The sequence below is a fragment of the Peromyscus maniculatus genome, chromosome 18, assembly GCF_049852395.1.
Source record: "Peromyscus maniculatus bairdii isolate BWxNUB_F1_BW_parent chromosome 18, HU_Pman_BW_mat_3.1, whole genome shotgun sequence".
Lineage (NCBI taxonomy): Eukaryota > Metazoa > Chordata > Mammalia > Rodentia > Cricetidae > Peromyscus > Peromyscus maniculatus.
In genome coordinates, this window is record NC_134869.1 from 40,585,649 (window position 1) to 40,608,696 (window position 23,048).

At 44.4% G+C, this 23,048-nt stretch overlaps 1 protein-coding gene and 1 long non-coding RNA gene across 3 annotated transcripts in view; one reads left to right on the forward strand and one right to left on the reverse strand.

The window, feature by feature from the left end:
- Ptprb (protein tyrosine phosphatase receptor type B) overlaps positions 1–23,048 on the forward strand; it is a 115,951-nt gene that overhangs the window by 89,346 nt on the left and 3,557 nt on the right. For both annotated transcript variants that reach the window (XM_016007384.3, XM_006988981.4), the window contains 12 exons: positions 1,099–1,205; positions 3,337–3,436; positions 4,272–4,355; positions 4,453–4,470; positions 4,585–4,666; positions 5,242–5,332; positions 6,030–6,106; positions 7,959–8,093; positions 9,571–9,693; positions 10,083–10,246; positions 14,150–14,285; positions 21,067–21,187. In XM_016007384.3, the coding sequence (XP_015862870.1) occupies positions 1,099–1,205; positions 3,337–3,436; positions 4,272–4,355; positions 4,453–4,470; positions 4,585–4,666; positions 5,242–5,332; positions 6,030–6,106; positions 7,959–8,093; positions 9,571–9,693; positions 10,083–10,246; positions 14,150–14,285; positions 21,067–21,187 (1,238 nt within the window). The remainder of the gene's footprint in view (positions 1–1,098; positions 1,206–3,336; positions 3,437–4,271; positions 4,356–4,452; positions 4,471–4,584; positions 4,667–5,241; positions 5,333–6,029; positions 6,107–7,958; positions 8,094–9,570; positions 9,694–10,082; positions 10,247–14,149; positions 14,286–21,066; positions 21,188–23,048) is intronic.
- Positions 9,941–11,061, reverse strand: LOC121823805 (uncharacterized). The gene is made up of 3 exons (XR_006065410.2): positions 10,938–11,061; positions 10,396–10,471; positions 9,941–10,076 (listed from the first exon to the last, which is right to left on the reverse strand). It is a non-coding gene; the product is annotated as an uncharacterized LOC121823805 (long non-coding RNA).

Here is a 23,048-nt window from a genome sequence, read left to right on the forward strand (position 1 = left end):
GAATTAACATGCCCTCTTTGCTAGGCTTCAAGGGTCCAGTGTAACGGGGAGACAGATATGCCACTGGTTATAGAACAGTTTGGCAAGTACTGGTACACACACACACACACACACACACACACACACACACACACGTGTCCATTGAGTGTTTATGATCAGAGGAATCAGTCAAGATGAATCCTGAAGAGTTGCAACATTCTTTTAGCTTCATCAACTTACAGCATATATATATATATATATATATATATATATATATATATATATGCTTTCTAGAACTCACAGCATATAGATTTGTTTTCTAGAACTCAGCATGCTTATTTTTTTTTTCTGATACATTTGGTTCAGTCCTGTGGAGGACAAGCTTGGCAAAGAATACTTGGTAAGAGGAAGTATAACTTCTCGCCAGGCGGTGGTGGCGCACGCCTTTAATCCCAGCACTCAGGAGGCAGAGCCAGGGGGATCTCTGTGAGTTCGAGGCCAGCCTGGGCTACCAAGTGAGTTCCAGGAAAGGCGCAAAGCTACACAGAGAAACCCTGTCTCAAAAAAAACAAAAAAAAAAAAAAAAAAAAAGGAAGTATAACTTCTCAAAGCACATGGAAGGACCACATATTAAATAAAGAGCCTCATGTAGTCAGGACTCTGCCTGTCTTAAGGATAATCACCATAGTAACACTTGAAGTAGTCAGTCTCCTTCCCCTCCTCCTCCTCCTCTTCCTCTCCCCCATCCCCCTCCCCTCCCTCCTCTTCTTCTTAGAATTCCATGTTCTTTCTTTATCATCAGACACATTGTATCTACAGGCTTACTGTCAGAACATCTAGGGGTTTGGGGTCTGGGATGATTGGGATTTTGTTTTATTCCTCTTATTATCCCTGGCTCCTAGAAAAGTAGCCTGCACACTGCAGGGGCTCAATTAAGTATTTGATGAGCAAATCAGTGAATGATTGTATGAACCCATGTCTATCTGGTCCCATAATTCATCTTAACCCTGCGTGAGTAACGACCAGCCACCCACCCTGTTTTCCCTTGAGCTCACTTTTCAGCCCATCCTATTCTGCTCAGTCACTGGTTTGCATTTAAATAAACTTGTTTTCTTTCAGAATCAGCATCCGGGCCTTTACACAACTATTTGATGAGGACTTGAAAGAGTTCACAAAGCCTCTCTACTCAGATACATTTTTCTCTTTGCCCATCACCACTAAGTCAGGTAAGGCTCCTTTCCATCCACCCATGCCTTCTCCAGCCATCTACAAGAGCCTTTAGTGGGGAAGGATGGTGACTTGCCTGATAGTGACTGGGTATTTATTTTCCCTTGGATTTTAATCTCCATGTGACCACGGATTGATGTGGATCAGAGGGATTTCACCAGGTTTACAGAACAGACTGGAGGGAGATTAGTCTTTAAAAGAAGGTGGAAATACATGATGATTTTCCCCTAAAAATGAATTTTTAAGTGAATGAGAAACACCAATATTAAGAGCTTACACGGGTAAAACTATAAATTGGCACAAAGGGCTCTCTGTTGTAGGAGGGACAGAAACCATGCATATGGAGCTGGTTCTTTGTATCCACAGGTCCAATACTGTGAATCAGGAAAATAGATTCAAGAAACAAATATGTGTTTGTGTTAATTATAAACAATCTTTATGCCATTGTTCTCCAAACAATATAGTCTACCAAGTGTTACCACAGCATCCACAGTGTATAGGCATTGTCCGTTCATGCAGAGGGGGTGTGGGTTATGTGCAAATGACACACCACCATTTAGGCAGGGGGGGGTCATGGAAGCAATCACCCTTAAACACTAGGGACAAGTGTCCATGTCAAAGAAGTGGGGAAGAAAAAAACGCTAAATATTAATTATGATGTCCAAACATAGAGAAGCAAAAGGTGATTTTTGTCTTCCTTTTTTATGATTTCTTTTATATCATTTAAAATCCTGGGCTAGTGAAAAGCCTCAGTAGGTAAAGGCGCTTGTGATGATAGTTTCATAGCTCCCGTCCCTTTGTGCTTTGATGCCATCACATCCGAGCTTCCCTTGTCTGGGGTGCTGCAGTGCTCTGCCTTTTGGTCTGAGGACACGGTGTTGGTCTCTCCTGCTGCGTGATAAAGGATGGCCCCACCTCACAGACCTTCCTGTCTGTTTCCGACAAATCCGAGGATAACCTCCTTCCTCTCAGGCCAAAGAAGGATCAGCAGCCAGCTAAGAGGATTGGGATGTGTCTGGCTGTAATTTACTGTTGAGTAGAGACCTTTGCAAACATGATTCTTTCTGATTTGAACTACTGTTACGCAACAGAAAATTTTATGTAGTTCAATAAAAGAAGATGCTAAGCAAATATTCAAAGCAGAATCATAAACACATTAAAAGGAAAACGACTCTGTTGATTTGATGAGTAATGTAAATCAATGTAGAATAAACAGATCTAAGGTCTAAGAGTGGAGTTCCCAAAAGGGGCTACTCCACAAAACTAAACAGAAGAGGCAATATAAGAAGGCTTTTCAAAGAAAATACAGACAAATGACTCATAGCAATGAACACTTAAAAGTAAAGATGTATGGACTAAAGGGTAAAAAACTGTGTGACTCACCGGGCCACACTGCACAGCTTCCATGATTTCTTCTTCTTCTTCTTCTTCTTCTTCTTCTTCTTCTTCTTCTTCTTCTTCTTCTTCTTCTTCTTCTTCTTCTTCTTCTTCTTCTCTTTCTCCTTCTCCTTCTCCTTCTCCTTCTCCTTTCTCCTTCTCCTTCTCCTTCTCCTTCTCCTCCTCCTCCTCCTCCTTCTCCTCTTTCTTCTTCTCCTCCTCCTTCTCTTTCTCTTTCTCCTCCTCCTATTCCTCATTCTCCTTCTTCTCCTTCTCCTCCTTCCTCTTCTTCCTCTTCCTCCTCTTTTTCTTTCTTCTTCTCCTCCTCTTCTTCTTTCTCCTCCTCCTCCTCCAGTTTTGGCTTTTCTTTTAAATTTTGTTTTATATTGAGAGGGGGGGCTGCAAGGGCAGAGGGCAGATGTGAGGGGACGGGAAGATGAGTGGGATTGGGATGCAGTGTGTGAAATCCACAAAGAGTCAATACAAGAAGTGTGTGTGGAGGTGGGGGAAGCTATACATCATCCACTCCCAAAGTTGATAAACTTACTCTGGAGCCAACCTGCCTATAACAGGATGTAGGTAGCTCTTTCACTTCAGCTGCCTCCTCATAGCCTTTGGATAGTCAATACCTCACTGTGGGCATCTTGAAGGGCACGAATAGCAGTGTTACTTAGCTTTCATAGCTGTCAGATTGGTTCCTTACCACTAAATTTTCTCTCCTTTCATTTGTTATTTCCATCTGGGTGACCACAGAGCCCTTGTTCGGGGTCATCGAAGGTGTGAGTGCTGGCCTGTTTCTAATTGGCATGCTGGTGGCCCTTGTGGCCTTCTTCATCTGCAGACAGAAAGTCAAGTGAGTACAAAGTAAAATGCCTTTAGTGATGAGGCTCACAAATGTAGAGTTGCTACAAAAAAAAATGTCCTTTAGCCTGAAAGGGGGGAAGAGGTTTTGTTTCTCCAGGTTAAATCACTGTAGTTTCCTCAGTAAAACCAAGAGTCAAACTCTGAATCCATGACTCACGGTTCTCCGGGTTTCCTATGTTGATGAACTGGGCCCTCACCAACAAATGAGATGCCATCGGTAGATCTCTTTGCTTATGGGAAAAAAAAATCCTCCTGCACAGGCAAAACAATTGAGGTGCATATCCTCATGAAGACAGGCTTTTCCAAACTGTATACCTGTGTGCTTTTCTGAAATACCCTAAAAAGTATGACTGGCATGAGCATCTTGAGATTTACCAGCCACCCTAATTTCAGAAAGAGCTAAACAAATGAGAAAGCCAGCCTGTGCTTTCCAGTACCGGGTCCTCTTCTGCCACTGGTTTTTTTCCAGTTTGTCTTTTCCCCTGCAGCTGTATCTGGCATCCAAGGTTTTCTGCTTTAGGGGACTTTCTTAAGGAAAGTTTATTGAGTGTGGGAAGCAATTATGACCTGTAGCCAAATGTCAGGAGACAAATCTTTCAGTTATCCTGGAGATGTGTTCCTGAGTGGGCAGGATGACTTTATTATGTTGTTCCGTCTCTGCTTCCTCCCCCAAAGAGATGTTGGCTGAGGGCAGGCTTCCATGGAATCTGAAAATTCCACATTTGCCCAAGTGTGCACAGCCTTACCATAAACGGGGGAGGGGAGCGCCTTGTACAAGCCAAGTAACATAATTAGAATAAAGAAATCTGTGTCCTATGTTTTAGCCATGGCCGGGAAAGGCCATCTGCCCGCCTGAGCATTCACAGGGATCGGCCTTTGTCTGTCCATTTGAATCTGGGCCAGAAAGGGTAAGTGCCAAAGTCTCCTTTGCTTGGTTTACTGAAAGATGGCATTCTGCGAGATTTGCTAACAAGGCCCCTCTTTTCTTTTTTGTCTGTCTTACAGCAACCGGAAAACTTCTTGGTAAGAGAAAACGCATTAATGAATCTGCTTTTGAAACACAACCCAGGCTGGTGATAGCACGTTCTCTCTTTCTTCAGTAACTTTCTTTTCCTTTCCTTTTGTTTCTAATTACAGCCCCATAAAGATAAATCAGTTTGAAGGGCATTTCATGAAGCTGCAGGCGGACTCCAACTACCTCCTATCCAAGGAATATGAGGTACGACGCAGGCCCAGGGAAGCCTTTGCACCCGGTCTGTAGAATTCACTCTTGGATATTACTATGAAGTCATGGTTAGGGTGCTGACGGTCTCAGCAGAGCACTCCTTGTGTCTGAGGCGGCTCCCTGAACAGCGTTCTACCTGTTCTCAGAGGCCAGTTTGAGCTTGAAGCACACAGCAAAGCAGGACTTTCTGGCTCACTAAAAAAGAATGAACAAGTTTCAATGCAATGCTGTCAGTTACTCAGCCTGGACATTTGCCTGTCTGGGAAACAATGTAGTGTGGAAAAAGAGTCCCCAGGCTTTGAACACGGTTCTCAGTTTTGCCATTCGTGTCCTGGAGCATGGTATTTATCACGTTTAAGCCTCCTCTGGAGGTTGGCACTAGGGGCACCTCCCATGTGGGCCTGTGGGAAGGATCAGAGCCCACGCCTCTGGAACGCCAGGTGTTCGGTGAACTGTAGCTCATGTGCACGTCTTTACGTTACTATGTCTCTCAAGGGCTGTCTGGGCTGCCTTCTTTTATTTTATATTCTCCAGTTGCAAACTCTTTTTTTTTTTTTTAAACCTAACAGGACTTAAAAGATGTGGGTCGAAACCAGCCATGTGACATTGCTCTCTTGCCTGAGAACAGAGGGAAAAATCGATATAACAACATATTGCCCTGTAAGTTTTGTGTTGGGACTTGTGGGGCTATCACATAAAAACCGTGTGTGTGTGTGTGTGTGTGTGTGTGTGTGTGTGTGTGTGTGTGTGTGTGTGTGTAGAATAGCTGGATAGGTATGCCCTTGGGCTCCAAATGATTTTAATAAGGAATGCTTCAAATACTCCCGCCCTTCTCTCACAAGGGTTAACAGCTATTTTAAATTCTGGTTCTGAGAGGACCAGTTGGCATTTCCCTTTGCTGTTCTTACTATTTCTCCTGGGAGGCTCAGAGCATGACCAAAGTTAAGAGCGGGGCTCTGACTGACTCACTTGGGTTCACTTCACAGTCTCTAGTCTGCAATTTTTCAGAAAAGCCGCCTGCCCTTGTTAGATAAAGCAATTGAAGGTGGTTTTCCTGGCTAGTGTTCAATCCAGAAGTGAGAGAGAGGGGGCCGCTGTGTTGAGCGAGTGTTGGAATGTTGCAAAGGAAACCACAGATGGGACTTCCCATTGTCTCCTGCATCCACTGTTTATGTGGCACTTATGTCACATGCCCAAGTTAGTTACCCTGTCAGAGCCCCAACTACTGAACAGAGATGGAACACTATTCTTGAGGCTGCTGGGATCAGAGGTGAGGCAATCCAATACCACATTGCCTCCATGGGAATACCGTTCCGTGTAGACAACGCAGCCAATCTTCCAATGTATCTCCTTCCAGATGATACCTCAAGAGTGAAGCTGTCCAACGTAGACGATGACCCATGCTCTGACTACATCAATGCCAGTTACATCCCCGTAAGTGAACACCCAGGTTACGGTGCCCACAATGAAGCTTTAATGGCAGTCACACAGGACATGCCACACCTTCTGAGCTGCCCCACGGTTCTGTCTAGAAACACTTGCAAGATTTAAAAGACCGTGTCCGGTTGCCATAAAATAGAGGCTGTTGGCTTCCATCACGGCTGAACCCTGTTTTTCATAATGGCCATGGTCGGGTGCAATTCTCATGACCCCAGGACTAGTGTTCAAAGACTGTTTTCTTTCTGGGACCCTGAGATAGGTCATGTTAGAGCTGCTTAAGGGAGATGCCCCCCATGGCTAAGGCTGCCATGCCAGAAGGGCCAACCTCTTGTTACTTGGACTTTTGGAAACCACACACACACTTGAAAGTTGTGTTAACTTCTGGGATCTGATACTGCCTTGCATCTTGCCAACCTCCCACATACAGCGCAGGGAAAGATTCTTTAAAGGTCAAAAAAAAAAAAAAAATCCCAGATCTGAATTCCACTTTTGTCCCTGGCTGGCTTCATGACACAGCAATGAGTTCTGCTACCTCATTCCTTCTCCAAAACATTAAGAAAACATCTCAAACTCTCGTCTATACATTCAATACCTGCTAACCAATTAAGTGATAACTATAATCCAAACACTGAGCTAATTAAAGGGATCGCGTCTCTAAGAGAACTGCTGAAGAGCCAAGACCTTGAGGAGTCACAGGGCCGTGTCATATTCACCACACCAGAGCAGCGTCTCCTATGTGAACAAACATCAGTGTCACACTTCAACATCATCCGTTCTATCTAGCAGAGATAGGGAGAGCCCGGTATTTCGCATTTCTAACAAGCCCCTGTGTGATCCCCTTCCCCGCCAGCCCGAGGACCACAATGAGTAGCAAGAGGCTAGAGGTTACCACAGAACGTGGAGAAGGAGAATGTCACACCCGATGGAGAGAAAGATGAGAGATGACTTCAGTCAGACAGACAAGGTGCTAAGGATAAATAAAGATTAGCCAGCTGAGAAGCAGTGTGTGGGTGGCTGGGTTGTGGATGGCAGAGCCAATGTAATATAGAGATCTTGAGCAAAGGCAATGAGAAATGAGCCTCCACTAAGACTTAAAATTCATTCTGGAGGGCTGAAGTGAAGAAAGAATTAGTAGAAATATCCAGGTCACCATGGTTAGGATGAAGTCAGGTCTGTGAACGTTCAGACCCGCTGCACACTATCTGGTAGTGACTCGAGGCATCAGTGGCTCATTTTCCATTAAGCTTCCTTTGTATGGTATCTCTTTCTGAATTATTGAGATGTCAATTATCCAAAAAGAGCAAAGTCAGTCCTTTTAAATTTACACACACACACAGGTACACACAAACACATAAAAGCACACACAGACACATATACACACAGGTATATATAGACACATATACATACACAAAGGCACACAGACACAGATACACACATGGGCACACATAGACACACAAACACACATAAAGGAACACACAAACACATATACACACAGGTACATATAGACATACACACACAAAGGTACACACAGACACACATATGGGCACACACAGACACACAAACACACGCAGGGGCACAGAAGCACACACAAACAAGAGTAAAATTGTTTTCTATATTGTGGCTGGAATCCTCCATTTGCCTTTACAATAGACCCAGCTGATAAAGAGGATGTGACTTTAAACAATGGTCCTGTGTCCCCAGCCTTGACACTTGTATTCATATCTTACTCTCTGCTCCGGGGGGTCTGGCAGAGACCTCTATACCTTCTAATCTGCGAGCTTACTCTTTGTTTACAGTCCTGAAGAGCCCATTGTTTCTGACTCTCCGTATTGTAAACTCATCACAGGGTAACAACTTCAGAAGAGAATATATCGCCACACAGGGACCGCTTCCTGGCACCAAGGATGACTTCTGGAAAATGGCGTGGGAACAAAACGTTCACAACATCGTCATGGTGACCCAGTGCGTTGAGAAAGGCCGAGTGAGTAAACAGTCTTCCTGCCTCCCCTGCTTTGGTTTTCTGCTGTTGTTTGGATGGATTCCTATCCTCCCTCCCCATCCAAAGTTACACCCACAGAACCAAGAAGAGACCCTGGGAGAAAGCTGTTAGGGAATTAAGCCACTTGATTATAAAACAATCCGGATCCTCTTTTAAATTCATGGTCAGACATTTCGTTCAAAGCTGTTTGCGTGTGAAGCCTGGGAGAGTCGGAAGTAAACGTGAGTGGGAAGCATGCCTGACCCCATGTATGCTCTGTCCTTCCGAGTATGGGTAGGGGAGAGACCCTACCAGAGTCGAGGGGCCTCTCAGGAGAGAAGTATTTTAGGCTGTATGGCAGACACAAAGTAAAATATCTATCTGAAAAACTGATCTATCTATTAATAGCTATCTATTAAAACCTCTTATATTTATAATCCCCGTTTATAATCTTCTATATTATCTGGCTAGTTTGAGGATTAAAAGAGAGACTAAATATAAAGAGCTTAATATGTGTATGGTGGATTTCCAGACTATCTTCCATCACCCTGGTTAGCATAGGACCCTTGTCTTTCTCTGCAAGACTACCCTTATTAGATAATATTTATATGATATATGTAACTACAAATATTGATGAAATGGCTAGAATATGTCCATATCCATGTAAACAGAAATTCAATACACATATGTAACTCTATCTGCCTGCCTCACCATACACACTAAAATAAAAGCGATATTCACTATATTTGATACCCAGGTCTACACACAGAAATACAGATATATATTTATTGTCAATGAATGTGCATCTTAAAAGTATATCAATTTTAATTAGTATGTTCCATAAAACATAAAATAAAAACAAATACTCAGAATCTCCTTCCTTATCTCTTTGTGCATATAAATACAAGTTTAGCTGAAAGTTCCAAGTTCTCAGAGATCTCTTGGGCACATGGCCCAAGTAAGGAAAATGATAAAAAAAAAAAAAAAAATGACCAAACAGGGCCAGGAAGACAATGCCCTCCTCTGCTTGGGTAGGTCTTTCTTCAGAAAGAACAATTTTCCCTCCTCTTTGAAGTTCTTGGAGATGGAATCCTAGGCATTGTGCATGCTGTGGAAGACCTCTCTGCCACTGAGCTATGGCCCCAACCCAAGAGCAAGAGATTTTTAAGTCATTGTTTATCAGTCAGTGGGACCAGGACACTGAGGAAATCATTCAGAAAAAAACCATAAAACCCAAAGGTGAATGAATCTAAAGGTGGGGATTGGGACTTGCTTTGGGGGACAGTCTCTTGCTATCCCTTGGAACAGCAACCCAGCTTTGTCACTGGCCACGAACAGATTAATAGAAAGTAAACTATCAAGTTGCTTTAGCAGCTGATCCTGGATCCCCAACTCAGGGAGGGATGTGAAGGACGGAGACTCCAGATGACCTCACTGTCATGTTTCCAGACTTACTTTTTTCCTGTCTGTTCTCTTCTAGGTAAAGTGTGACCATTACTGGCCAGCAGACCAAGACTCCCTCTACTATGGGGATCTCATCCTGCAGATGGTCTCAGAGTCCGTGCTACCCGAGTGGACCATCAGGGAATTTAAGATATGCAGTGTATGTTAGTTTCCTTGACTTCATTTTAAAACCCAACTTAGAAGCCAGGTACTGTGGTTATCTATTTGGAATCCCAGCATTTGGGAGGTGGAGGTAAGAAGAAGTTCAAGGTTGTCTTCAAATACATAGAGAGCTTGGGGCAAGCCTAGGCTACAAGAGATCCTATCTCAGGAAAAGAATGGGAGGGAAGGAGCGGAGGAGGGAAGGAGGGAGGCAGAGAGGGAATAAAAGCAACAACCCAACTTACATAGAGGAGACTTTGTAAATCCTGCTTTCCTGGTTCGTAGCCTGTAGTTTCAGACCATGAAAACCTGTGCGTGACACAGTTGTCAGAGTCCTTGAGTTTTTCCTCGGATGTCCCTCTCATCACTTGCTCTCCACCCCTGCAGGAAGAACAGTTGGACGCACACAGACTCATTCGTCACTTTCACTACACGGTATGGCCAGACCATGGAGTCCCAGAGACCACCCAGTCCCTGATCCAGTTTGTGAGGACTGTCAGGGACTACATCAACAGAAGCCCGGGGGCCGGGCCCACCGTAGTGCACTGCAGGTATGAGCAACCTGAGAGGTCGTCAAGGTAGAGGTGGCATCAGTAAGAGTCCACAGCAATGCAAAGGCGCACGGCCCAGGAGGTTTCTCCAAGCCAGCCAGGCTGCCTCACCCCAGAGGGGTGCATCGTGCTCTTCTCCCTCTCCTAACCTCGTTCTTCTTCACAGTTTCCAGTTTCTTCACCTCCCACTTCGTTCTCCTCCTCACTCTCTTCTTATTCTCTTTCCTGCTGCATGAAATAGAGAATCCTTAAGTGACTTCCACACCCTCCATCCTGGACCCCATCTCACCTTCAGTCCAACGTCTCATCACTTCCTCTAGCCAAGAAGTTGACTCTATGAGTTGATTCTTTTGTTTTGCTTGCTTCTAATTTTTAAAATTAACTTTGTAGATTATCATACAGACCAATAGGTTTCCTTATCACAGTTCCATACCTGTATGTCCTTTTTGTGTGTTTTCCTCCCCCATGGCCCTCCCCCATACATCCTGCCTTCCTCTGATGGGTTCCCACCTTCCTCATCACATATATTCCAATTACCTTCTTATTCATTTAGAGCACTATCTCCCTTCTCATGGTCCTCTTTTCTAGTTACATTGCACACACACACACACACACACACACACACACACACACACACACAATACATGAGTTACTTTTTTGTTGCTGAGATAAAACACCCCGAACAAAGCACCTTATGGGAGAAAGTTTCTTTGGGCTTATGGTTGCAGAGGTTGTGAGTCCATTATGGCAGGAACAGTATGGCAGCCAGCAGCAGCGTGGCAGTTGGAGCGAGCAGCAAGCTGAGAGCTTACATGTTGAACTCTAAGCAAGAAGCAGAGAGCGAACGGGAAGAGGGAAATGACGATTAATACTCAAAGCCTACCCACAGTGATGTACTTCCTCCAGTAAGACCACACACTCTAAACCTACCCAAAGGGTACCACCAACTGGGGACCAAGTGTTCAAATGCCCGAAACTGTGGGGAATATTAACCACTCAAACCACCTCATGTGAATTTTCATCTAGGTCTTGAATGAAAGAGAAAACATGTCATTTTTTTTCTTTCTGAGTCTGGTGCACAGACTTATTCTTGCTTCCTGCTGTTGTTTTGTTTTGGAGACAGGGTTTCTCTGTGGTTTCATGCTATTTTTAACTCCTTGATATTGCTTTCTCTCTCCCCCACCTGAAGAAGCCTTATCCACCTATGGAGCTCACTGCCCTGGACTTCCCTCCAGGTCTAGTAGCATGTTCTTGTCCACTGGTGACGCTATCATATAATGCTGCAGAGTGGGTAAAGGGACTTAGTACTGTGGGGTGCTCCCCTCTGGAGCCTGGATAAGGCACAGACAACACCCAAACACTGATTTCCCACAAAAAGAGATCCTTCACTAAGCAAGGCAGAGAGACAAGATGGCTGAATCCGAATTGGATAGAAACAGCAGCAAATAGCTTTGCAAGTGTTAATGTTAAGAGAGAAAAGGGAAAAAGGGGAAGGTCTGTGTTAGCATGAGTTAGGACATATTGGTAAGTTCTGATGGGGTATTTTAATTGGGATAGTCAAAATAATGAGTTTTGATTCCTGGACCTTGGAGTTTTGATATTGGACCTTGGTGATTAGCCTCAGGGATGAGTCACTGGCCAAACAAGGGGCTAGGCCTTGGTGGCTAGCTTCAGGAATGTAATCTAACACTTCAGCAAGGAGGCAGAAGAAAAAAGGCAAAACCTGTGGGCGCCATGTTTGCCAAGCTAGGCCCTATGTTTGCCATGCTCGGGGCCCTTCACTGGGTGATTTATAAACAACAGAAATGTATCTTTCACAAATCCAGAAGCTTCAAGATCAAGCCACAGACCAATTGGTGTCTTATAGGGACCTTGTCTCTGAAGCCATGTGCCCCTCCAGAGAAGAGAAAGCTGTCTTCACATGAAGAAGGCAGAAAGGCAAGGGACAGAGGGAAAGGGACCTCACTAACTCACTCCAGCTGTCTGTAGCCAGTTTTTGCCCTTAAGTTTCTTTTTTTTTTTCTCTTGACTTTTCTTTGTTTCAGTTCATCTGTCCATAAAGTCAGCTTAACAAGCCATCTTCCTCTCTCTGGGCAGCCTGGTGTTTAGCTAATTAATGTTGCAGCACACTTGGACAGCCCTCCCCGAGTGGCACTGATAAATAAAGAGTGGAGAATTGCAACAGTAAAATAAATGTCAAATGTGTTCATTCCTCCCCAGCAGCCCCACGCCCCAGGAGCCCTGCTTTTATATGTCTTTGGACCTCAGTGCTTTAATGGGAATATGAAACACTCAGGGGTCTCCTGCTTTCCGAAGAATGGCAGGCAATTTCTTTCAGAAACATTGGAGAATTGCTTTGTAGTTTTTAAATGTGTTCATTGCCAGCCAAAATAACCAGAGCGGGTGTCTACCAAGAATATTGATACTTATTTAGGAAGAGTAGAGCCATACAGTGGGAATGGGTGCCGTTGTCAATCCTAGATATGTTCAAAGTTGAGTTTTTTTAAGACAAAAGTGAGAAAATTTATATACGCTGCTCTGTCACAAGTCTCACTGGTCTTAATATCCCGAGGGAGGAGTTGGTGTTCACTTACTGGTGGAGGTACCATTGATGGCCTCTGCTTGGCAAGTGTTATGTGGAAAGCATTTTATGTGGATGGCTATAGCTTTAATGCTAAAGATAACTTTGGTACAGAAACCTTGGCATGTGTGTAGCGCATATAAAGAATGGCATGAATGGAGAATGAGAAGAAATTTCTTGTGGGGCTCTAGAAAGTTCTTACAGAAGTATTTATTGCAAGTGGGCAAACAGGCATGAACTCCCCCTTTCTCTATTCTTGGCTCTGATTTTGTCTGGGTTGAATAAGACCAAATTCGTCTTGGTATCATCAGTTTGCACAGTGTCAAGAATCCTGTTTCAAGAAGCAGTTTAGCAACATCTAGCAAAAGTGTTCATACCCTATAACCAACCCAGCACTGCCTCTTCTAGCGACCAACTGCTGAGCAATTGCCACATAGATGCACAATGATATTCACTGCAGTATGGCTTTTAATAGAAAATTAAAAATGATCTCATACCCTTCAGTATGGAGTGGACTGGTAGTGGTTTGTGGCTTCTTCAAAACAGTTAAAAGTTGGAATTGAGCCAAGCAGAGTTGCGTGTGTCTGTGAGCCTACACTTGAAGACTAAGGCATGGAGATCATGAGTATATAGCAAGACATTTTCTCAAAAAAAAAAAATCAAGCAAACAATGAGAAAAAAGAAAGGGCAAATCACACACACACACACACACACACACACACACACACACACACACAGAGAGAGAGAGAGGGGGGGGGGGGAGAGGAAATTAGTTCTGTATCACAAATAGATAAATCTCAAAACAATACTCACGGTATTGAGTAGAGAACTTGGCAAAAGGATGTGTTGTATCTTAACATTTTAGTAAATTTTCAAAATGTACAAAATGTTCCTTTTGAATTAGCAGGTATGGAAAATTATAAAAAATAGGCATGAGTTTGATATATACCAAGGTCTGAGTGGTGCTTACATCAACAGGGTGAGGGTTGGGAAGAAGTGGGAAGAGGTAGACCATGAGAGCTCTAGGTAGACTATGGTAGCTCTAGGTAGACCACAGGGGCTCTAGGGAGGCCATGGGGGCTGTAGGTAGACCATGGAGGCATTAGGTAGACCATAGAGGCTCTATGAAGACAATGGGGGCTGTAGGTAGACCACAAAGGCTCTAGATTGTCTTTCTTTGAGAGAGAGCATGCCTGTGTAAAGAAAGATTCCTGTATTCCCCCACAATTTGAGAGACAGAAGAAAGATGACTAGAGTCTCCTGATGTGATCATGAAAGGGGAATTAAATCAGAGGCCCCATTTTCCTTTTGCTTCTCTCCAGTGCTGGTGTGGGCAGAACTGGGACATTTGTTGCCTTGGACCGGATCCTCCAGCAGTTGGACTCCAAGGATTCTGTGGACATTTATGGAGCAGTGCATGACCTAAGACTTCACAGGGTTCACATGGTTCAAACTGAGGTAAGATTTCTAAGCTGAAGGATACCAGTGCCCTTCCTCACATCTTACCTACCACACCTACCCACCCATCCCCCCAAAAAACTGTCCAGGACACCTTAGCAAGAGAAAAAAAAGGCTTTGCATGGATGAAAAGTTCTATGTACAATCACAGTAGCCATGGAAACCACACAGGCAGCTGCAAGTAACCAGCATCCTGCAGCAAGGTTCCCTTTGAGCTCTGCTGAACCCACAATTCTAAACTCACGCTGCCCCTAAATTATTTCCAGTGCAGTGTATATTAATATCCTCTGGGACTCACCTTCTGTGCCAGATTTGGCAAAAGCCTCCTTGGTGTCCTTGCCTTTCCTGAAGGCAGCATCTACTCACCAGATCTGCTACCACCATTGTATTATCCCTATCCAAGTATGTGTGTGTGTGTGTGTGTGTGTGTGTGTGTGTGTGTGTGTGTGTATTTTTCCTTCCTTCCTTCCTTCCTTCCTTCCTTCCTTCCTTCCTTCCTTCCTTCCTTCCTTCCTCCCTCCCTCCCTCCCTCCCTCCCTCCCTCCCTCCCTTCCTTCCTTCATTCCTTCTTTCTGTCTCTCTGTCTCTGTCTTTCTTTCTCACAGAGAGAGACGGGGTGGGTGGGTGGGGTGCAAGTACATGAGTGTATCTGAAGAGACCAGAAAGTGACAGTGAACTTCCTGGAGCTGAGGCTGATTACAACTGGTTGTGTACCACCCGTTGTGGGTTCTGGAAACCAAATTCTGATCCTCCTCAAGAGCATAAAGTGTTCTCCACCATGGAGCCATCTCCCAGTTCCAGTTCTGTTTTGTTGACACAGGACCTCACTATACAGCCCAGGTTAGCCTTAAACTTGCAGTCTTAATCCCCAGAGCAATAAAGTTACAGACATGTGCCACCATGACTGGCTGGCACTTTCATTATAGCAATTGATCTACCATATCCTCAGTGTTTCATTATGAAATTGGTTAAGGGCATACAGAACTTAGGCTAGGTGTAGCTTGATGGCGGAGTGCTTTCCTAATATGCACAGGGCCCTAGGTTTGTTCACCAGTACCATGGGGTGGAAGCCGGGGTGTAACTAGGGGAAATCAGATAAAGAATCTGAATTAATTTAAACTCCAGCTTCCACAAACAGCAGCATTGTGTTATTTCCTCATCTGTATCCCACACCAATTCTCCCACTTTATAAAGCAAATCCATTACATTATTTCATCCACAAATAAATCACTATGTGTGTGTGTGTATGTCTGTGTGTGTGAATAGATACTCTTCAGCATCATGAGCACCACACCATTATCACACTTAATTTTAATTGTAATTTCTAGTCAGTATTTAAATATCCCCACTCATCTTTTTAATTCATTCATTCATTTATTTTATTTCTTCAACACCTGGTTTCTCTGTGTAGGCCTGGCTGTCCTGGAAATCTTTAGGTAGACCAGTCTGGCCTCGAACTCAGAGATCCGCCCACCTCTACCTCCCGAGTGCTGGGATTAATGGTGTATACCACCACATCTGGCTCCTACCTATCTTTTAAAAACACCACTTTTTGTAAAAAAAAAGAAAAAAAATTATCTAGCTTTCCTTAAAGCCCCACATTGACTCCTTTCATTTATTTGAAGTATCTTTATACCTGTGTTATGTCCTGCTTGTTCTGTATACTGTTTACTTGACAGAGAACCCAGCTCCTCTGTTCTGTAGGTTTCCATGGTGGTAGTGAGTCCCTCTGGTCCTTGTGGTTTGGCTCAGGTGGCCGTTATACCCAGAGGCTTGTTAGGTTGTGGTCCTACAGCCACAGTGGCCCCAGGCTGGTGCTGGCCACCTCCTATTGTGTCACAGCAGAGGGCCGGCGGGTCACCACATCTCTACTGCTTGGTGAATTCAGACAAAATGAATGCTGGCTTCACCGGCAGGACCCCAACCACCTGTCACCAGGGTTCCCAGTAATCATGCGCTTCACGATGATGGCTGTCTGTCTGTCATTTCATTTAGGGGATAGCATTGTGTTACACATCTTTGTAGCTAGAGTTTTCCTGCTTTGCCCACAGTCAGGACAAATCTCTGTCACCCACCAGTCCCACAGCTGCTCAGACCCAACCAAGAAAAAACACAGAGACTTATATTGCTTACAAGCTGTATGGCCATGGCAGGCTTCTTGCTAACTGTTCTTATAGCTTAAATTAATCCATTTCCATAAATCTATATCTTGCCACGTGGCTCGTGGCTTACCGGCATCTTCACATGCTGCTTGTCATGGTGGCGGCTGGCAGTTTCTCTGACTCAGCCTTCTACTTCCCAGAAATCTTCTCCTCCTTGTCCTGCCTATACTTCCTCCTGCCTGGCCACTGGCCAATCAGTGTTTTATTTATTGACCAATCAGAGCAACAGATTTGACATACAGACCATCCCACAGCACATCTTAACTGTCATCCTTTCCCATCCTAGGCGCACAAGGTCTTGGAAATAGAAACTTTACTGTGTCTGTATCAGTTTCTAAAATCTATTGTACAAATGAGCAAATACCCTACAATTATGGTGCTAAGAAGTCAGCACCAGTGTTTCATATCAGTATCATTTCCACAAACTCAGACTATAATTAATCTGTAAGTTGGAAAAGAAGTATCTAACATTGTAAGTAATTTTGAGTGTGTGTGTGTGTGTGTGTGTGTGTGTGTGTGTGTGTGTGTGTGTGTGTATGTTCAGGCTCCTGGCTAGTTTCAGAGACAACTTGGGTTTTGCATTGCTTCTAGGAACCTGTCCAAACTTTTGGGCTGCACAGTGGCCCCAAGCACGGTCTCTGTTAGAACCATCACTGTCTGGCTTCCAGAGCAGAGGCAGCTGCCACGGACCAAAGCTCCTACTCGGTGAACATCCCTCTGGTTCTCCTCTTTTCTCCTCTTCCCACTGCTCTGAAGGCTCTGTGGCCTTCTTTCTCTACTTGTATTTTCAGTATCTGAGATATAAATAAAGAAAAGCTTTGTATTTCTTTCAATCTTCATTCTTGGCTACATCCTCCACTCCCAGGAACACACTCCTGTTTCCCAAACCTAATTCTGCTCCCGTTTCCCTAACTTTTATCTAAGTACCTACTTTGGCATGCAGTTCCACCTACACATTACACTCATCTCCAACTCAAGTTCTTAACACTAAACTCATTATCTTTTGGGAGGTGTCCATGTCCAGTGTGTGTGTGTGTGTGTGTGTGTGTGTACATGCTTCTTTCTGTGTGCATATGCATGTGTGTTGGGGGTGCGTGTATGCATACGGAAGCCAGAAGTGAACATTGGATGTCTTTCTCGGTTGCTGTCCCCTTACTTTTTGAGACAAGGTCTTCCTCACTGATCACTCACTGATTCATCTAGATGACTAGCCAGTAAACCCCAGGGTCTCCACCTGCCCAGATCTGGGACTACAGGTCTGCATCACCGCACTTGGCTTTTTATTCGAGTGCTAGAGTTCCAAGCTCAGGTCTTCCTGCTTATGCAGCTTAACATTTTGCTGGCTCCACCGAGTGGAGGCATTGGCCCAGGCCAGGGAACTGTTTCTTTGCTCCAGATCTGACTCGGATAAAAACCAAAGGCCTGCCTGATTCACTTGGCTATGTGAGTGGGCATGGGTGCAGACGGGTATAACTCACCATCCAGTGCTGTGGGTGATGCCTTCAGAAAAGGAGAGAGGAATTTCTGAGCCCTTCCTTGCTTAATTTGTCTGACAGGTGGATCCTAACTTTCTTGTACCTTGAGATTTGGGATACAAAGGGACACAGGTCATCATCTCATATTTGGTGAATATATCCAATGGTGAGAATTTCTAAACCAAAAGGCAATGGGGAGACTTGCAAATGTCTTCCTCTGTTTACCCCTCTGCCTTGGGGCAGATTGGCAGCATAAATTAGAGACACTTTGATGCAGCAAGACATGGTTGCGGGAGAATACTCGGACACTCTGCCCTCGTGAGAAGGAACACGGGGGGCACTGTGGGGTCAAGTTTCTCGGGTCCCATTTGAGAGACGATCTGGAGGGTCTCCTAATGCCCAGGCAACCTGTATTTTAACCACACAGGACACCCCCATTCGCTTTCATGTTATCTTTATCATGCAGAATGCCCACTTTATTCAGATTCTTTCAAGGTCACTTTTTCTTTCCTGTTGGATGTTTTCTTCCTCTAAATAATCTCAGGAGCTTCCTGTCCTGCATGAACCTTTATAAACAACTCTTGTTTGTCATCTTCTAGGTATTTGATGCATGTCTGCCCTTTTGCTAAACATTGCTCTCAGGAATCTTGAACTGAGCATGATACATGTAGTATCATAAATCCTACATAATATTACAAAGATTGGTGGAATTGAATGAAATAGATGATGTCAGTGCTCAGCCAGGACTTCCCTAATTAGGAAAAAAAATCTTGTGTGACTAGAAGGCTTATATTAGTTTTTTTTTCTATTTTTCATTAATAATTAAGTGGGGGTAACAGTAACAACTTGATGATTTTAGAAGTAATCAGTTTTTGAAGGGATATCCTATTGGGAAAAGAAAAGTTGATATTTAAGACCAGGCAAATTAATAGAGAGTAATTAGTTTCAAAGCCCATGGTGGATCACTGTTAAAAAAAAAAAAATTGTTACTAAGCCATGGCCTAGGTATAAAAGAGTTCATTCATGGCTTACCTCTTCCATTCACAAATAATTTAATTAAAAATAGGAGTTGTGTGGAGCTGGAGAGATGGCCCAGCAGTTAGGTGTGCCTACTACTCTTTCAGAAGATCTGGATTTGATTCCCAGCACCCACATGGGTGTCAACATTCTGTAACTCTAGTTCTAGGGAACTAACCCAATCTTCTGGCCCCAAAGGCTCCTACACATGCGTGGTGCACATAAACTCAAGCAGGCATGCACACACAAAGAAATAATCAGTCAATTTTTGAAAGGTCAAGTTGGCATAAAACCAAGTAAGATCTGCAAGAAGAGGCAAGTATAGATAGTTCTTAATGCTGGAGCAAGCCGTGTTCATGGTTGGTTTTTGTAATGTCCTTGTTCAGCAGGTACTACAGCTCAGTGGTAGAGCTCTCACTTCATATGTGTACGGCCCTGAGTTCAGTTTCTGGCACCACCAAAGACCAAGCACAGAGGAGGGCAGAGGATGTAGCCCAGTTGGTAGAATGCTTGCCCAGCATGCATAAAACCCCGAGTTTTACCTCAGCTTGAGGTACCTCAGCTTGAGGTAAAACTGGGCACAATGGGCCTGGCTTGTGTTCCCAGCACTTGGGAGCTAAGACAGGAAGACTGGAAGTTCAAAGTTAGCCCTGGCTGCACAGCAAGTTCAAGACCAGTCTGAAGTACAAGACTCCTTAGAAAACTGAAACATAAAAGTCTGAATCTAGTCACTAGCCTAGAACTACCTTCTAAAACCCCATAGGTAGAATACCGAGCTAGTTTGCAGTCAGGAACAATGCCTTAGTGCCACCCATTTAAAAAAAAACTGTTTGCTTTGAAAATGTATTAGAGAGGGGAGATCTTCTCTTTCCACATTGTATCTCAAAACCATGAAAACCCTATATGACCGATGGCATTGGTTGCTGTAAACACACAGTCCAGAAATAACTTTCCATGTCCATCTACCTGATACCCAGGCCGAGTCTGATACCCTGAATGGATAGAGCACATTGTCTGCAGAGGAGACTCTGGGCTCCTTGTTGTTCTGAGAGGGAAACAGATTCTGAGAAACTTCACCATTGAACCTTTGGGAAGAAAGTCAGTCCCCCTTGAATGGGGTTATCCACTCCTCCCAACCTTCCCGTTCCTTGGGTTCCAGCAATGGCTGTATCAGGATAAGAAGCACAAGGCCAGGCACTATAAACACACAGACACTACAGACACACACCAGGCCTCCATCTCTCCTTAAGGAGTTCACTTGTTAGAAAAGAGGGGAACCCAGTTAGGAAGTTTGGTTGCCTGTGGCCAAGACACCATTGTCAGTGGAATCTTTGTGATGTCTTTATGGTCACCAGAGTACTTATCCTCCTGTATTTATTTCCTAAAGTAGTTAATTGCCAAGTGGCTGACTTGTGGCCATGCCCTCTTTAAGTAACCTTCAGTGGATCCCTACAATCCACCAACATCTTTGAGTTTCTTCTGTGATTCAGACTCAGATGCTAAGAGGACAGAGACAGACTAGACACTGAGCTTGTGTTCAAATCAGTGGCAGCCAGTGGGTTAATTGGACACACTCCTTTCCCCACCGTATCTGCAAAAGGTGGGAGACACAAGAGGAGAGTATGCAAAGAAATGATTTCCTCATGAGGGGAAAAAATAATGCATTGAAAACATGAACTTTGAGGTCGGAGCTCTTGAATCAAATGCAAAGGTCTCATTTCTGGGCCATGCAAACTTGGCAATGCTAACGAACTCCTCTGAGTCTCAGGTTGCTTCATCGTTGCATCTGCTCCACAAGGGTGTCGAGTTCTGAAGACAGCTTATGCAAAGGACGTAAGCAAGGTGTTTGTGTTCACTCCTGTGCTTACTTTGTGAAGGACATAGTTCTAGGCACTCAAGGCACACACTGTAGAGATACGCATCCTTTAAAAAGAGCAGATGGTGCTTGCTGTACCAGCAAAAGGAACTGAATTTGGATAAAAATCCAGACTCCATGGTGAAGTCCCAGGAAAAGAGAGTCTAGAATTGCACGAAATCCCAGCAACTGTGGGTGTTTTACGACAGCCCCTTATCTCTTTCTCCTGCTGGAGGCCACCTTCCTCTGACATGTTCTCTGATTGTCCACAGTGTCAGTACATCTATCTGCATCAGTGCGTGAGAGACGTCCTCAGAGCTAGGAAACTGCGGAATGAGCAAGAAAACCCCCTGTTTCCTATCTACGAAAACGTGAATCCAGAGTATCACAGAGGTAAGAGCGGGTCTTGCCGGCCTTCAGTTCTCCTGGGAACTAGTGCTGCCTCAGTGCCCCTCCAACTTGAACCTCCCTTTTCCTCTTCTACCACCCCCTCCCCCAAAGGCAGCAACCAAGGGGAAAAGCAGAATGGGGAGGAGTCCCACAGCTGAGCAGAAACTTAGTGTCCTAACAATTTTTTTAGTGCTGGCGTCATACCCAGGGCTCCCACATGGCAGGCAAATGCTCTGATGGTAAGCTACAGCCCCAGACTCTCCGCCCTCTGCCTGCCCACAGGATGCTCTCTACAAAAGATTTCCTTTAACATTTCTTTTCTAAGAGATAAGACTGATGGCCGGGGGAAGAATGGGCTGAAACCGTAGCTGAGATTGATAACAAAATTGATGCGGTGAAGAATTTGGCCATCAGGTGTTCGGTGTCTTTCGCGCATTCATCTCGGTGACTTTTCTTCTTAAGTATGCAGAATGTACTCTGTGCATCAAGGCTTTTCAGTTACAGGACTGAGTGAAGAACAGAGACACAAGAGAGGACTACACTAGTCAGCTTGGAATTATCACACGAGGCAGCTGACGTTAGACAGCAGAGAGTTCATTTAGCTCACACGTTTGGAGGTTCAAGGGCGTGACACTGTGTCAGCTCAGTTCTGGTGAGGACCCCGAGGTGAATGGTGGGTAGCGACACCATTCACAGGAGCACCGGTTGAGGCAAATGGTCGCATCTCGAGCCAGGGAGAGAGATAGCTGGGAGAGGCGAGACCAAGTAACCCCATGAGAGCTTCCTTCTGAGGACTCGCCATCTTCCGAAGGTTTTACCATGGCATGCTTCCAACACGGTCACCCTGCAGACCAAGCATTTGACCCTTGAAACAGAGGCCATATTCAAGTCATAACAGGGACCAGCTACACCAGAGCACGTTCACTTATAGAACAGTGCAGTCATTAGGAGTGGGCTCTTTGGTTCTTTTGTGTGAGAGGAGGGCTGTGCTCCCAGAATGGCCTTGGAGTCCTACACTCAAGCATCCCTTCTACCTCAGCCTTACCATTACTAGCAAGGCTAGAGGCACATGTCATCACACCTGGCTTCGCTAGGATCATAGTGTGGATACCCTCATAAAGAAGCTTGTCTTGGTTACTGTAACAAAATGCTTGAGGCTAGATATTTTATAAAGATAAGAGGCTTGGGGTAGGGATGTATGTAGCTCAGCGGTGGAGCTCATACTTAGTGGGCATAACCACAAAGATAAAAAGTAAAAGAAAGAAATGGAGTCTGTGAGTAGGCTGACCTCATGCATTTGGCCTTTAATGGGGTCCATCAGCTAATTATATTACATCAGATTGTGTGTGTGTGTGTGTGTGTGTGTGTGTGTGTGTGTGTGTGTGTGTGTGTGTGATGAGATAATACAGTTAGAGAGCCAACAGGGAACTAGGAAGGAACAGACATGCATGCTTTGGGCCCTGCTTTCTCTGTTTTTAAGTGCAGCTCAGCTGACAATGTCTCCTAACTTTTATTTGGTTCTCTACAGTCTCAGTTCCTGCCCACCCAGCCAGCATGTTATTTAGTGAGCTGGAAAGAACCAAACAGAGAGCTATTTAGAGGAGCACTTTGTAAATCAGATAATCTTTTGTGTTCTAAATAATAACCCCCTAATTTATTGGTGAAGTAAATTAAGGTTTTCGCATGTCAGTGTCTTTAAGAAACTCCAGAATGGTGGAGGTTGATGGGGTAAACTCTTAGGGGTTCCTTTGTCTTGTGTTAACTTGTTGGAGAATCTTTTTAAAAACTAATCTTAGGTGTTCCTAAAAGAAGCTAACCGTGGGTTCAAAATAGATAACCACCGTCCTAAAGGCTAGGATTCGGA